The 17,508-nt window shown below is 35.1% G+C and overlaps 1 protein-coding gene across 26 annotated transcripts in view; it reads right to left on the reverse strand.

Moving 5' to 3' along the window:
* Mga (MAX dimerization protein MGA) overlaps positions 1 to 17,508 on the reverse strand; it is a 128,166-nt gene that overhangs the window by 36,250 nt on the left and 74,408 nt on the right. For 25 of the 26 annotated variants that reach the window (XR_013438818.1, XR_013438816.1, XR_013438817.1 and 22 more), the window contains 6 exons: positions 17,098 to 17,176; positions 16,889 to 16,984; positions 9,194 to 9,325; positions 8,884 to 8,988; positions 6,404 to 7,086; positions 4,875 to 5,217 (listed from right to left, as the gene is read on the reverse strand). Coding sequence is in view for 23 of the 26 variants with exons in the window: in XM_040275646.2 (XP_040131580.2) it covers positions 4,875 to 5,217; positions 6,404 to 7,086; positions 8,884 to 8,988; positions 9,194 to 9,325; positions 16,889 to 16,984; positions 17,098 to 17,176 (1,438 nt within the window). In the remaining 3 variants the exon portion in view is untranslated. The remainder of the gene's footprint in view (positions 1 to 4,874; positions 5,218 to 6,403; positions 7,087 to 8,883; positions 8,989 to 9,193; positions 9,326 to 16,888; positions 16,985 to 17,097; positions 17,177 to 17,508) is intronic. The other variant, XM_078049766.1, reaches the window with a different exon arrangement.

Here is a 17,508-nt window from a genome sequence, read left to right on the forward strand (position 1 = left end):
AATTATAGTATAATGTTCCTGAACAAATTTTGGCCTTTTTTTTTTTGGTACTAGGGATTGAACCCAGGGTCTTGTGCCACACTAGACAAGAACTCTACCAACTCAGTGGTATCCCTAGCCCTTATTTTTTGTTTGTTTTGTTTTTACTACTGGGGATTGAACCTGGGGGATTGCTTAACCAATGAGTCACATCCCCAGCCCTTTTTTGTATTTGATTTAGAAACAGGGTCTTGCCAAGTTGCTTAGGGCCTCCTTAAGTTGCTGAGGCTGGCTTTGAACTCATAATCCTCCTGCCTCAGCCTACTGAGTCACTGGGATAACCACACCAGGCTCTTCTTGTTTTTCTTATAATCATGGAGATCATCCCAGTTCTTAATCATGTTCTTAAAATAAATTGAATGTCTTTTTGAAGACATTCTTATCTGCTTCTGAGTTTTTATTTTAATAATATGCTACTTTATAGTACTATAATGTAGATGACATCCTAAAATTTTACTCCACCCTCTACCCTTAGGCTGAATTTTCTTGTATTAGAGGACATCTCCCGCTTCTTGAATTCCTTTTAATTTTCTAGAGCACAATCTCAAGAAATTCACCTACAATTTGTAAGAGGTCCATCTTTCCACCCTACTGCATGTATTAATATCATTATTTTATGCACACATTTGATAATTCAGTTGGCTAGCTAGATTGATATATCATGCATGGTCCCTACCACTCACGTGATTGCAGAAATAAAAAAACAACTAAAAAACCAGCTTTACTGATCTTCTCATCAAACTGAATTTTTAAATCCTTCTAACGCAAAATGGCTTCTCTTTAAAGATTAAGCCAGGTGCAGTGGCACACACCTATAATTCCAGCTACTGGGGAGGCTGAGGCAGGAGGATTTCAAGTCAAAGACAACCTTGGCAATCTGGTAAAATCCTGCCTCAAAATAAAAAGGACTAGGTATGTAGAACAGGAATAGAGTATTTCCAGGTTCAATCCCCAGTACTGCCTCCACTCCCCAAAACAGTATTCATATATACTCTTTATGTTCTGAAATACCAGAAGAAAGTATCCAAATGGGGATCTTCTTAAAATTTTATGGTCAGATGTCCAGTGAGCCCATTTAATCTGAAATTTTGTGTCCTTTGACTTGGAAATATATTCTTCCACCATTTATTAAGTAATTTTTTTTTATGCTACTAGGGATCATGAAAATTGAACCCAGGTGAGTTTGTACCTCTGAGCTATATCCCCAGTTGAAACAGGGTCTTTCTAAGCTGCACAGGTTGGCCTTAAACTCGAAATCCTCCTGCCTCAGCTTCCCAAAGAGATGAGATTAGAGATATGTACCACCATCTCCTGCTTCTTTCATCCTTTTGAGTATATTATCCCTTTCATTTTCTGTTTCATTCTTTCTTTTTTCAAATTCCTCAATATGATCCAAAAATTTTTCCTCATTTTCCACCTATCTTTTTGTAAAGCACACAAAAAGATTTCAACCTTTTCCAGTTTATATACTTATTTTTGTCTTTTTTTTTTAGCTTGACACTTTTCCCTCTAAGAACTCTTCCTTATTTCTCCCTTTATACAGCAATTGTAACAAAAATATCTTCCCTCCTTTATTCATTCTTCCCTAACAGTATAAGAAAATTGAAGGAAAAAAAGGCAATATTTTTAATAATATATTTTTACCAGCACGAAAACCAAATTATAACCTGATAATTGGCTGGCTTCTGGAGCTAATTCTGATCAAGGGTAGAACACACAATAATGACACTAATCAAGAAAGCAGGAAGTCTAACAGATAAACATTATTCGTGCATATGTAGCTTTAATAACTTTTTCTTGTTCCTTTGAAATGAAAATATGTTGCTTTAAATTTAAGATGAGAACAAAACCCAGCAAGAAGACAGAAATACAACTAAACTAATAACTTTGCATTATATTTCATTTTAAACCTTATCTAGCTATATGAAGACAATATCTCCTTTATACACTAAAATAGTAATTAGAATAGCCTGGCACTGATTACAAACAGCAGAAACCAAAAAGAGACCCAAACATTAGCATGTTAACGTTACTACATTACAGGCGACATTTAAAATGTCACCTTTAAAAAGTATATATTTTTCAGCAATGGTACAACTGAGCCATTTGGGGAGCAACTTTCTTGAGGACAAATCTCATATCAAATAAATTTCATATACAGTAACAATTTTTAAGCACATATATATGTTAAATACAGTTTTATTTTTATTTTATTATTTTAGCTTTCCCCCGCTCCCTTTGGTAGCAGGAATTGAACCCAGTGGCACTTAATCATGGAGTCACATCCCCAACCCTTTTTTGATATTTTATTTAAAGTCTCACTGACTTTAAATTAGGGCCTTGCTAAATTGCAGAGGCTAACTTTAAACTCTCGATCCTCCTGCCTTAGCCTCCAGAAAGCAGCTGGAATTAAAGGCATGTGCCAACAGTTCCCAGGTTTAATTTTATAATCTTACGGATAGACATTTTTAGTAAAATCCCGAAGACAGAAAACAAAAGGAAAAGACTGAGATATTTAACTACTTGTTTTAATTATCTTTTTTTTTTTTTATTTAAGGGTGAGATGAGACCTTGAACAAAATTAAAACATAAATCACAAAATTAAAACCTGGGAAAAATAAAACTCCTGCAATTTCCTCCAGTAAAAGAAGATTCAAAAAGGCACCTTACAGACAGGCACAGTGGTGCACACCTGTAATCCCAGCAGCTCAGGAAGCTGGGGCAGGATGATCATAACTTCAAAGTCAACCTCAGCAAAAGTGAGGTGCTGAGCAACTCAGTGAGACCTTGTCTCTAAATAAAATACAAAATAGGGATGGGGATGGGGCTCAGTGGTTGAGTGCCCCCTTGAGTTCAATCCCCAGTACACCTCCTTCCCCCAAAAACAGGTACCTTACAGAAGAAGATTTATGACAAATGGTCAATAAATCTATCACTGAAGAAGTACAAATTTAAAATAATTCCAATTTCTACCTACCAGTTTGACTGTTTTGAATTTTTTTAAACATCCAGTTTTAAAAGAATAGAAAAATTGGCACAACTAGCATATGTGTAAGTTGATATGATTCTAGAAACATCTATAAATGTTTAAAAACATTCACTGCTATAGAAATTTCACTTTTTCTTCATAGATTTACCAGCAATAAAATCTTAACCTGGCTATCCTAAACATGGATATTAATTACTGTTTTATTTATAACAAACAAAACCCCCAAAAGCTAAATGTCCAACAAAAAGGATTGTAATAATGACATTATTAAAATCAGTATGTAGATAAATTCTTAATAAAGAATGTGATCTTATAACCTTAAAATGCTTATTACACCACATATGTATATTCTACTTCCATAAATATATAAACACATACAAGTGGAATCACAAAAAAAATCCATTCAAAGAGATAAGAGGATCACAAGTTTGACACCAGTCTGAGAAATTAGTGAGACTATATCAAAATAAAAATAAAAAGAGGGCTGGGGTTGTGGCTCACCAGTAGAGTGCTTGCCTAGCATGCACAAGGCCCTGGGTTCGATCCTCAACACCACATAGAAATAAATGAACAAAATAAAGGTATTGTGTCTAACCAAAAAATAAATGAATGAATGAATGAATGAATGAATAGAACTGGAATGTAGTTTAGTGGCAGAGGGCTTGCTTAGCCTGCACAAGCCCTGGGTTCAATCCCAAACACTGTTGCCCCCACCCCCAAAAAAAGAAATATTAGTCATCATCTTTGATTAAAATTGAATACATAGTAAACAATAAGAAATATAAATATAAACTGCCCAAAAAAGGAATATTAATTCCTTGGTAAATTAAGAAACAAGAAACCCTTTACATGATGAAATCATATGTAATAATATTTGAATACAAAGAAATCACAGGAAGTGAAAAGTAGAGAATAAAATAAAAGCTAACTTGGGTCTATACTACATTTGTCCAAAATGAAAAAAATTAGCTTTCTAGCCAGGCACAGTAGTGCATAGATACATAAAATAAAGGTACTGTGTCCATCTACAACTAAAAACTATATTTTGGGGGGTATGTGTGTGCTGGGGATGTGGCTCAATGGTAAAGCACCCAAGCCCCCAGGATTCAATCCCTGGCACTAAAAAAAAAGGCTTTTACCAGGCACAGTAGTAATTTCCGTGGCTTGGAGGCTGAACTCAAAGCCAGCCTCAGCAAAAGTGAGGCATAAGCAACTCAGTGAGACCCTGTCTCTAAATAAAATACAAAACATTTGTCCCCAAAACTCCAGCCATTTGGAGAACTTCTCCAACCAGAGAAGACCTTTATTACAAATTTTCCCTTTAAACAATATGACAGATTATCTATATTATTTCCAAAGAACAGCTGAACCTTTGTAGGAGTGCAGGTAGAGAATTACAGGAAATGGAGGAAACTCAAAAGTTTCAAAAGCATTCTAGAAGCCTAGGAGTAAGATTCAAATTCAGCACACACAGAAAAGCCATTTTCAAAGAAAAACTAAATTTTAAAAATGTGTGAATATAGGGGCTGGGATTGTGGCTCAGCGGTAGAGCGCTCGCCTCACACATGTGCGGCCGGGGGGGGGGGGGGGGGGGGTTCTATCCTCAGCACCACATAAAAATAAATAAATAAATAAAACGAAGGTATTGTGTCCAACTACAACTAAAAACCAAAATTTTTAAAAAAATGTGTGAATATAATACATTATAAAGAAAGGATATGTAAGGATAATGAGAATTCTCAAAATTCTTACCATCAATCAAAATGAAAGTAGGTAATACTATCTTTAAATAATCATACTTTTCCAAAACATAATATTACACATTTAATTCTCAATTAATACTCACTGTATTCCAGCTTCTTTCTCTTCTTTTTCTCTTTGAGTAGTTCCTCCTCCTCCCTGACTCCTTCTTCTTCCCTTGTCTCCTCTCCCAGAGCATCATAAAATACTGGATCTCGATGAACAGCCTTCCTCTGGAAATGCTTAGTTTTGGATCCTCCTTTAACAAGTACAACTTTTCTTTTCAAACAAGTGCAGCCAAACATGCAATCTGGTCGACGGCAGTGAGCAGGTTGGCGTTTTTCTAAAGCTAGACTGGAACATACACAACCCAGGCGACAGAAATCATTGTTGCATGGAGGGGCTCGTTTCCTTATGATTGTGTGGATAGGTTTAGTTTTGAGAGATGCCTAAAGTTAAAGCAGAAAATTATAACTCTACTAAATCATCCTCTGATACTAACAACTTACAGTCATATATTGGTCTCCTTTCTTCTGAGTACTAACAGCATAAGAATAGCACAAATTCAAAGGACAGAAATGCACACAACTAGGATTCTAAGTAATCTCCCATTCTAATACATAGCACAAGTAATCAAGAATAGATATTCTAATTATGAGCAAAAAAAAATCAAAGATGGTTTTATTAAACAGAAACTGCACATAAATGTTCTTTAGCAGAGGTTGATAAACCTAAGGATCCTGGGCCAAATTCAATAAGCTTCATAAAGTCTCAATGGAACACAGCCAGGCTTTCTCATTTACATATTTTCTATGGTACAACATTGGAGTTAAAATAACTACAACAGAATATATAGTCTGCAAAGTCCAAAATATTTACTATCTCACTCTTTATAGAAAAATTCAGCTGGCATTTGCTCTAAAGTAATTAATAAAAAGGGAAGAGAATTATATTTGTGCAAGTCTATGAATGATTCATAATAAAGAACACAGTCATTATATAATGAGTATCAAAATCTGACAATATTCAGCTCTAGAATTCAGTATAGAAATTTTTTTCAGTGTTGAGAACAGAATCCAGGGCCCTGTACACAAAAAGTACATGTTCTGCCACCGCGCTACACCCCCAGGGTTCAGTTCAGAACTTTAAAATGGAAAATACGATATAAAAATTCAAAGCTAAAAAATTATCCACAGGCTGTTCTGTCATTTCAAATGCACTTGAGGCTTTTTAGGCGTATCATTAATAAATCAGTACAAATCTTAGTTTAAAATTTTATAAAAGACATAAGACTTTTCCCCAGAGGTTAATAATTCTTTGGATTTTCTGGGATTTGGTGCCTTTAAGCAGAATTTTTAATTATTTTAACAAGATTAGCAAATGTACTTGTTCACATAAGAATGAAATCAGAAATGTTCAGAATGGCCAGCTACCTTTATACAGCTGAGGGGTGTTATTCAAAAGCCCAACTTAGCAGGAAGGCTCTACACTTGAAAAACTGGTTGATAAAAAAACCCAAGAAGACATCTTACTTGTCACCCAGGTGACTAAAAATTTCCTGATTCTTCTGCCAAAAGGCCCCATTCCCTTTCTAGTCAAGCATCAATATACTTCCAGAAAACAGCAAATACATACTTGAGCTGTAAGCAGAGTTGTCAAGGATACATCTGCTCGCTCTTCAGTGATATAGGTCCTTGGTTTTCCTTCCCAAAGTGCACAGTCTTCCAGGTCCATTAGCTTCACCTGAGATTTAGACAAGCCTGGAGGGCGAGTTCCCTGTTGTTGTTGTTGTTGTTGTTGCTGCTGCTGCTGCTGCTGCTGCTGCACCTGTCGCAAACTAATCTGCTTTGGAAATATATTTTCATCTAAAGTTGGTACAGCAAAGTTATTCACCTGATTATCTGCGATGATGTTCGAAGTATTCTTGGTATTCTTATCTCCTAGAATCACAGGGGAGTGCTTCTGCTTTGGTGAAACAGGATATGGTAAAATGGATTTATAAGATGATTTAGTTCGGCCACTGAGTGTTGCCTGTTTATTTTGAGACTTTGCCTTTCGAGAGGCAGAGGGTACAGAATGAGGCTTCAAAGAATAAGAGGTAGAAGGGGAAATGGTAGATTGCTTCTTCAGTACACTATCAAGTGTTCGTACATAGCTGGTACTCTTGGTGGGAAGCTGGTATACCACAGGAGATGTGGGAGCATTGGAAGAGAAACCCATGCTTGTTTCCATGAGCTTGCCTTCATTTTCCAAGTATTCATCTAGCTTATCACTACAGAAAGCAGAACGGTTTTTCAGTGAACCTTCTGAATTTCCACCTAGAAATAAGGAGACAAAAGATACTTAAAGAAATCTAGGACAGATCCTTAGTTCCTTAGAAATGACTCAAAAAGGCCAGGAGTACTAAACTACAAGCTAATGAGACTTCCAAAGTCTCCCTCCTCACAAAGAAGAAAAAATAAAACCAAAAGATGAGACTGAGTCTGAGATATTAATTACATAAAAATCCACTCTGTGGTCTCCATTCCATTTTCTAAAATTATGCCTTACCTTAAAATTATCAAATTACATTTCTTAATCAATAATGATTTTTGCAAAGTGTTAAAGAGTCATTAAGTCATCAAACTTTAACAACTTTTGACCTAACTACAGAATCACAGATTAGTAAAAAATCATAATAGCAAAAAAATATAGAAATAAATCAAGGCAAACCTCAACAGAATGTCAAGGGATTACTTAAGAGACTGGAGCACTAGAATCTGATACAAAGTGCAAGGGCACAGTTAAAGTCACAAGAGCATAATACTTAGGGTTCTCGCTTCCCCACATACCCAAGGGCCTTGTGCATGCTAAGCAAGAACAATAACACAGAGTTACAGTCCCACACCATTTTTATGAGAATTTATTTTGAAACAAGGTCTTGCTAAATTGCCCAGGCTGGCCTCAAACTTGCGATCCTCCTGCCTCAGCCTCACAAGTAGTTGAGATTACAGGTATCCACCACCACACCAGCTCCAATATTTAGCTTTTAAGGAAGAAAAAAATTAAGTTCAGGAGAGAGTCAAGGATTTTACTGTTTTAACACTATACAAAGATTCAAAGGTTTAAAAAAAAAAAAGACTATTTTGGACAAAAAGTCAATTTATCTGGTTAGAGTATAACAGCAAGGAAGTTTAGTATAAAAGAAAAAGCAGTAAGGGGCTGGGGATGTGGCTCAAGCAGTAGCACGCTTGCCTGGCATGCGTGCGGCCCGGGTTCGATCCTCAGCACCACATACAAAATAAAGATGTTGTGTCCGCCGATAACTAAAAAATAAATATTAAAATTCTCTCTCTCTCTCTCTCTCTCTCTCTCTCTCTCTAAAAAAAAAAAAAAAAAGAAAAAGAAAAAGCAGTAGACCAACTGGCACACAGTCAAAATGCTTGGATTACAAGTTTACTTTTAAGTATAAGACTATCAGGAATTATTACAAAGCTCTAAAGTACACAGTTCTGAAATAACATTAGGGAATGATGCTTTTTGTAACTGTAGTGGGGTAAAACAAAAAAAAGAAAAAAGAAAGAAAGAAAATGCAGTTTAAAAAAATGCAGGAGCCAAGCACAGTGGCACATACCTGTAATCCCACCAGCTAGGGAGGCTGAGACAGGAGGACCCTGAGTTCAAAGCCAGCCTCTGCAAAAGCAAGGCGCTAAGCAACTCAGTGAGTCCCTGTCTCTAAATAAAATACAAAAAGGGCTAGGGATGTGGCTCAGTGATTGAGTGCACCGGAGTTCAATCACCAGTATTAAAAAAAAAGCAGGGACTGCACCATCAAGATTGTGGTTATGGGAAAAACAAATTAACAAGACAATTATTCAGTTCAGTTTAAATGCTAGAGAGAAGGAATATAAAAAAGTGGTTAACTAAAACTTTTAACAAAAATTTGTAGCTATATTTCAGAGCATATTTCGAGTTTTTTAAATATTTAATTTTAGTAGTTGTAGTTGGACACAATATCTTTATTTGTATGTGGTGCTGAGGATTGAACCCAGGGCCCTGCATGCACGAGGCGAGCGCTCTACCGCTAACCATGACCCCAGCCCCTTATATTTAGAATATTTTAAAAAACTAACTACCTTCATTCCTAGATGAAGACGCACTATGAAATTTCCCCCTCCATCCTTTGATCTTGGTGAAGTCATTGGTCTTCCCAGTCCTAGAAACAAAGGGAAATCCAGCATCTATAAAAGAAAAAGAGATGACCAAATTCCAGCAAGTCAACATCATAAGACAAAAGATCAAGTCTTATCAAAAATGTATAAATCACTTATTAATACTCTGGCAAGAGACAAAAATCTGCCATAAACTATCCTGAATGTATATCACAAATTACCTAAACTTTAATCTAAAAAAAAGAATTTGGCTTTATAAAAGCTATACACTCACCAGGAGAAGCAGGGTTGGTTCCCACAAGGTTCCAAAAAGGAAAGCTAGTAGCTGGAGCCAAAGGTAGCTGTACTCCCAAGTATTTAAGATCAATGCTCATTGTTGGATCCACTGAATTCAACTTTAAACCCACTATAAGGGGGAAAAAAAAATACCACAAATCATATTATCTCTTTTTTGTTTTTTAACCTTTGACTGGGGGAAGGGAGCAGTTAACAGAGAAAAAGGAGATGGTGACAACCAAATTAATTTATTTTAAATAAAAATTAACAATGACAGAATCATTTTAAGGTGACCCTATAATCCACATTTCTCATTATTACTCATTTGAGTATGATTAAGGTCTGTGATTTGTTTCTAACCAATGGAATGTAGCAAAAGGGATGAGAATATACATGATTATATGTATGTGATTAAATAAAATACAGAGTATAGTATCCCTCATGATAGAGCTTCAAGGAAATAAATTCTGCCAACATGCTGAGGAAAACTGGAAGCAGATCCCTCCCCAGTCTGGACTCTAATGAGAAAACAAGTCTAGGCAATGTCTTAATTACAGCTTTCTGAGACCTTAAACAGAAGACCCAAAGTAAGTAACAGAAGACCCAAAGTATTCTTTCTAATACAAAGAAAACATGAAACAGCAAATGTGATATTAAATTGTTAAATGTGTGGTAACTCATTAAGCAACAATAGGTGACTAATAAATCAAAATGGCAGAATTCAGATCTTTTATGCCCCAGTAGTCCAGAAACTTTCTAGAACCTCTAAACAGAACTTGCCATCAACAGAGTTTTTAGTCTGATTATGGTTAAGTGAACCCATAAATATGAATTCTTTAAATGTTATTACAAAGTAATCTTTTAGGAAAGTATTTAAATTTTAACAAAATGGAAACCAAGAGGAATTTGAAGTATTATTATAGTAAAACTATTAAAAGTCATAGGTGTATGTTTCCAACAAAAATTTCATAGTGCTAATTCTCTAAAGGGTGAAGACATCAGGTAGATTGGGCCACAATTCATATGGCTAATTTGTGTATTAACCACATAGACCACATAGAACCTATCTGCAATTCTACCTCTTTAAGTACTTTTACTTTATCACATTTATTTAAATACATGAAGTAATTAACACAAACTTCAACTTTCTTTCCTCAGATTCCAAGTCAACTAAAGGGATAAGATTATGAGTCCCAACAAATTGTTTTTTTCTTTCCTTTTTTTTTTTTAAATATTGTCTTCACTATTTCTTAATCATGAAACCTGGGCTAAACTTCTCTTTGGCTATAGTTTCCACAATGTTAAAATGAACATCAATCAGCCACATTGGGCTATACGCTTTGAGAATTTACCTTTTCTATAATACAAATCATCTTAGACTATAATACAAATCATCTTAGATAAAAAGACATTCTCCAGACTTTAAGGAACATTAGTGTTATATTTCCACCTGATTCATTAGTAGTTACAATTCGGTAAATAAGTTCCATTAGTGGTTTAAAAAAAAGAAAAAGAAAAAGAAACAGCAAAAACCCCAAGTGAATTTTTTTGGTAATTTTAGTAAAATTACCAAAAGTGTAACTTAAAGTCAGAACAAGCAGAAATTAAAAAAGATAAGAAGAAAAAAATCAAAAGTAGAACCAGAAAACAAGAAGCAGCAGCAGAAATTCAAGGGAGAAATAAATTCTAATCAAAAGACCAAAGGAGATATTATAGTCCTCTGAAAAAGAAAAATATTATTAATTAGTAATAACAAAAACTGGAGATGGAGATTTAGCTCAGTTGGTACAGTGCTTGCCTTGCATGCACAGGCCCTGGGTTCAATCCCCAGCGCCAAAAAATAAATGAATGAATGAATGAATGAATAGCTAGCAAAAGCTGTGAAACACTGGCCAGAGCAATTAGACAAAGAAATCAAAGGGATATGTATAGGAAAAGAAGAACAACTTAAATTAGCATTATTTGCTGACGATATGATTCTTTACCTAGAAGATCCAAAAAACTCCACCAGAAAACTTCTAGAACTAGTAAATGAATTCAGGAAAGCAGCAGGATATAAAAATCAACACCCATAAATCAAAGGCATTTCTGTATATCTGTGCAAAGCCTCTGAGAAGGAAATGAGGAAAACTATCCCATTCACAATAACCTCAAAAAAAAAAACAGAAAAAAAAAAATAAGATAGTTGGGAATCAACTTAAGGAAAGAGGTGAAAGATCTGTACAATGAAAACTACAGAACCCTAAAGAGAGAAATCAAAGACCTTAGAAGATGGAAAGATTACTTTGCTCTTGGATAAACAGAATTAATATTTTCATACTACCAAAAGCACTACACAGTTTTAATGCAATTCCAATCAAAATTCCAGTGGCATTCCTGATAGAAATACAAAAAGCAATCATAAAATTCATCTGGAAAAATAAGAGACCCAGAAAAGCTAAAGCAATCTTTGGCAGGAAGAGCAAAACAAGTGGCATCACTATACCAGACCTTAAACTATACTACAGAGCAACAGTAACAAAAACCGCATGGTATTTGGCACCAAAACTGACTGGTAGACCAATGTTACGAATAGAGGACACAGAGACTAACCCACAAAATTACAATTATCTTATATTAGACAAAGGTGCCAAAATCATGCACTGGAGAAAAGATAGCATCTTCAACAAATGGTGCTGGGGAAACTAGAAATCCATATGCAACAAAATGAAATTAAACCTATATCTCTCACTATGCACAAAACTTAACTCAAAATGGATCAAGGACCTAGGAATTAAACCAGAGACTCTGCATCTAATAGAAGAAAAAGTAGGCCCTAATCTTCATCATGTGGATTAGGCCCGAACTTCCTTAATAAGACTCCTATAGCGTAAGAATTAAAACCAAGAATCAATAAATGGGATGGAATCAAACTAAAAAGTTTCTTCTCAGCAAAAGAAACAATCTGTGAGGTGAACAGAGAGCCTACATCCTGGGAGCAAATTTTTACCTCTCACATATCAGACAGAACACTAATCTCTAGGGTATATAAAGAACTCAAAAAGGTAAGCACCGAAAACACAAATAACCCAATCAATAAACTGGCCAATGACCTGAACAGACACTTCTCAGATGAGGATATACAATCAATCAACAAATATATTAAAAAAATGCTCATCATCTCTAGCAATCAGAGAAATGCAAATCAAAACTACTCTAAGTCCAGTCACTCCAGTCAGAATAGCAGCTAATATGAAGACAAACAACAATAAGTATTGGCGAGGATGTGGGGTAAACGGTACACTCATACATTGCTAGTGGGCATGCAAATTGGTACACCAATATGGAAAGCAGTATGGAGATTCCTTGGAAATCTGGAAATGGAACCACCATTTGACCCAGTTATCCCTCTCCTTGGTCTATACCCAAAGAACTTAAAAACAGCATACTACAGGGACACAGCCACAACAATGTTTATAGCAGCACAATTCACAATAGCTAAACTGTGGAGCCAACCTAGATGCCCTTCAGAGGACGAATGGATAAAAAAAAAGTGGCATATATACACAATGGAATTTTACTCAGCGATAAAAGAGAATAAAATCATGGCATTTGCAGGTAAATGGATGGCGTTGGAGAAGATAATGCTAAGTGAAGTTAGCCAATCCCAAAAACACAAGCGCCAAATGTTTTCTCTGATACAAGGAGGCTGACTCATAGTGGGATAGGGAGGCGGGCATAGGAGGAATAGATGAATTCTAGATAGAAAGAGGGGTGGGAGGGGGCAGGGAATTAACAAGGATGGTGGAATGTGATGGACATCATTATCCAAAGTACATGTATAAAGACACAAATTGGGTGTCAACCTACTTTATATACAGAGATTTGAAAAATTATGGTATATATGTGTAATAAGAATTACCAAAAAAGTACATGTATAAAGACATGAATTGGCGTGAACACACTTTATATACAAAGATGGAAAATTGTGCTCTATATGTGTAATAAGAATTATAATGCATTCTGTTGTCATGTATTTAAAAAAAAAATAAAATGGGCTGGGGTTGTGGCTCAGTGGTACAGCACTCGCCTCCCAGGTGCGAGAGCCTGGGTTCCATCCTCAGCACCACATACAAACAACAACGATGTTGTGTCCGCCAAAAAAACTAAAAATTAAATATTAAAATTCTCTCTCTCTCTCTAAAAAAAAAATATTAAAAATAAATAAATAATTGAAATAAAGGTGTTGTGTCCAACTACAACTAAAAAATATTAAAAAAATTAAATCAATCAAATTAAAAAAAAAAAAAAAAACCTGCCAGAACAAACCATATGTGGGGCATTCGCCTGTAATCCCAGCTACTTAGGAGGATCTCAACAAGTTCAAGATCAGCCTGGGCAATTCATTGAGATCCTGTGTCAAATCTTTCGTTCAATCCCCAGTATAAAAAAAAAAAAAAAAAAAAAAAAAAAAAAAAAAAGAAAGCCAGAACACATGCCTATAACAAAAGAAGAAAAGAAAACTTAAAATGTGCTCATTTTGGCAAATAGGTAAATATTTAAAATCAAGACTCATACAATCAGATTTAGAGACTGTTTCCTATCCATTGTCTTATCTACATTTACTCCTATATTTTGAACTGCCCTCCAAGTGGTACCAAGTCCTAAGAACAAATAAAGAGAACTAAAGAAAATTTATTTATTTTTTTCCCCCACAATACTAAGGATTGAGCCCAGGGTGCTCTACCACTAAACTAAATCCCCAGCTGCTTTTACATTTTATTTTGAGACAGGGTCTTGTGAGTTGCTTAGAGCCTTGCTATATTGCTGGGGCTGGCCTTGAACTTTCAGTCCTCCTGCTTCAGCCTCCAGAGTCACTGGAATTACAGAAATGCACCACTATACGGGGCTTAATTTCTCCTTTTAAAACTATAAATCTAGCTATTTAAAGGAAACAAAGATTGAGAGAAATATCACAAAAGTGAAAATAGAGGGAAGAACTCCATAAAAGAACTATTTCACACCTTGAAAAGTTTAAGTACTACTAGGATTCACATAGTTAACTATTTAAGAAAATAAAACTATTAAGAATCCAGCTAAGCCAGGCACAGTGGCACATGCCTGTAATCCCAGTGGCTTGGGAGGGTGAGACAAAAGAATCATGAGTCTTCAAAGCCAGCCTTAGCAATGGCAAGGCACTAAGTAACTCAGTGAGACCCTATCTCTAAATAAAATACAAAATATGGCTAGGGATGTGATTCAGTGGTTGAGTGCCCAGAATTCAATCCCTAGTACCCCCCACCACCACCAAAAAAAAGGGAATCGAGCTGATCCCCCCTCTTCCCAGGGCTGGGGAGAGAACTCAGTATTCATGCTAGTAGGCAATAGTTTTAAAGTTACCTCCCCAGCTCTTTTGATCCCTAAATAGCTAAGTCTTTGAACTTGCCAGCCTCCTGCCTCAGCCTTCCAGGTAGCTCGGTATTATAGTAATGTGCTACCACACCTAGCTATTTTTTCTTGAAACGGGGTCTGATATACTGCCTAGATTGGTGTCAAACTCCTGGGCTCAAAAGTGATCCTCCCATACCTCATTCAACCTCCCAATTAACTGGAATTATACGTGTACCCCACAGTGCCCAGCTTACGACTGAATAAATTTTAACAACTTTTGGATTAAGTACAGACTTAAACTAAATGCTGAATCGTGTAAATAAGGTGAAAAGTGATGGATCATAAAAATGTTTTATTTGGCTTTAAAGTCTTGAGTTAGGTGCCAAAAAACTAACTCTAGCTGTCACCATGTAAAAATTGAGGGACCTCATGTAACTGACTCACTCTAATTTCAAATGAAAAGTACAAGACCTAAGAACACTAGGCCCAAATTTCCCTATTACAACAATTCAATGATGTGGCCTTCTCTTTAAAAGATACTCCAGGCCTGCAAAGACCAACTCAAATTCCCACTAATTTCACTTTGTCACCCACTTAAGATTCCATAAACATTTGACTTTGAACTCCCCATTCCATAATGAAAAAGATCACAGTTTTGGCAAAAATGTCTGCAATAAAAGGGGAAAAAGCCAAACCTTACCCAATCGGTAAGCAACAGGCAATCAGAGCAAAAAAAGACTGGATGTGGGCACTGGATATTAATTCTAAAACCAAAATTAAAACAAACTTGATTTTAAGTCAAAAGAACATAATATAATGTCACAATATTTCTACACTACTAAAGTACAGTATATAACTAAAAGTAGAAATGGAAGAGGGTTACAAGATAAGCAGGTTAACTGATAAACAGCAAAACTGCTGAGATGTGACTGTCCATTACAATATCTACCGCATTCAGTCCTTATCACTTTTAGGTGGAGATTAGGATTTCCATACTTTAGGGAGCACTGTCAAACAAACTGCCTCCCATTAAGGCAAAAATCATATAAGTACTACCATTTGATTTGGTAATTAAATAATCATTTTATAAATCAATCTTTTGTTAAACAATTTGTAATGTTTAAACTCTCAGTTAAATAATCATAATATAAACAGTTCCTTAAAAACTGCTAAGAGTTTAAAAATACAATAAGCTCTCCAAGAAATCCACCTAAAATCAAGGACATGACAAAGGAAAAATTGTGGCATCTCCCAATCTTTTTTTTTCCCTTTGGAATTTTTTCTTTTAATACAGACAGACTAAAATAGACAGCAAATGTTGGAAGAAAATACTCTCCGGGATACATATAAAAACAAAAAGAGTAGAAGTAAACGAAAATATCCATTCAAATAAAATTGTCAAACACTGGCTTTGAGATGTGGTACTAAACAAAATTTGTGCACTTGCTCAACTCACTGAGCTCTAATTTTTCTCATCTGCAAAATCATAACAATAATGACTTATTCATTGTCCTGTTTTGTACAATAAATGAAAAAGTTAAATTATGTGTATTTATAAGTAATTATGGTGTAAATAAGACTATGTAGTAGAGTATCTTAAAAAAAGGTAGGAGACTTTAAACATTGTAAAGAAAGATTGGGGAAAAAAATAACAATATAAAGAGGAATAATAAGTATTAACATGATTATAGAAACTATAGATTTTATTATCAGAAAAAAGGATTAAGTAACATAATCTAGGCCAAGATAATCTATTACAATAAAGATAATAATTAAAATTTTAAATTAAAGACCCAGTGATACAAAATATATGTTTGCAGTCACAAAACTGAAAGAAAAGTATTCTTCTATTTATACACCTAAATATATTACTAGGGATATAGGAACAAGTAGGACACTCCCCTACAAAAGAAAAATAAGCATGTAAACAAAAACAACTAAGCAATGAGATGGGGACAGAGGGAAAACAATGGGCTACAAGAATAAACAGAGAAAATACTTCTTACTGTGATACATTTTTTCCATATCCAAGCTATTAAGATAAAGAAGACCTAAATATGTTTTTATGTTAAAAGGAAAACTGTGGAAGCAAAAAAAAAAAAATTGAAAACTGAGAAATAAAATCAAGAGGCTGGGGACATGGTTCAAAGGCAAAGAAATTGTGTAGCCTGTATATGGCCTTGGGTTCATTTGTCCTAACACTGTATTTAAAGATAAAAGGAAGGAATAAAACACTGGGGTGGAGGAGCAAGTAGAAGCAAAGCAGGGGAGAAGAGAAGAAGAAAAGAAAAACTTGACTTGCGTATGTTTTAGAGAATATTACCTTCTTGAAGACCTGGATGTATCACCTGCTTGTGCCTCAAGGACTTCAAATCTTCTATCAATTCCTTTTCCAACTGGGAAATTCTTTCTCTGCAACCTACTCACAAAAGAAACCCCAAAATATTGTATAACACAGAAGAGTAACGTTGCATATTTCACTACCAGAGGATAAACCACAAATGTATCTCATTTTACACTATTATGCAATACCTGGGTCATTTGTGGTTGTTGCCTGGAGATTAGATGGTTCTTCTGTTATCCCATCAACTGCATGAATGTCTAGAGCTTCCTACATATTAAAAATGAAAATAAAATGCAGTGAGTATCACTTCTAAAATTTTTAAAAGTAAATCAGCATTATAAAATAAAAATTTAAAACCAAGGAAAACACCCCCATGTATACAGTTTTAACTCCAATTTCACAGAACTGGAGCAACTTTTTTTCCCATAACTTCGGTTTTTTTTTTTTTTTTTAAATGTTCTACACTAACATTACTTTAATAATCATGAGCTGGGAATATAGTTCAGTAGTATAACACTTGCCTGGCACATGTGAGGAACTGGGTTTTTGTTTTGTTTTTTTTTTTTTTAAGAGAGAGAGAGAGAGAAAATTTTTTGATA

Source organism: Ictidomys tridecemlineatus, chromosome 5 (assembly GCF_052094955.1).
Source record: "Ictidomys tridecemlineatus isolate mIctTri1 chromosome 5, mIctTri1.hap1, whole genome shotgun sequence".
Lineage (NCBI taxonomy): Eukaryota > Metazoa > Chordata > Mammalia > Rodentia > Sciuridae > Ictidomys > Ictidomys tridecemlineatus.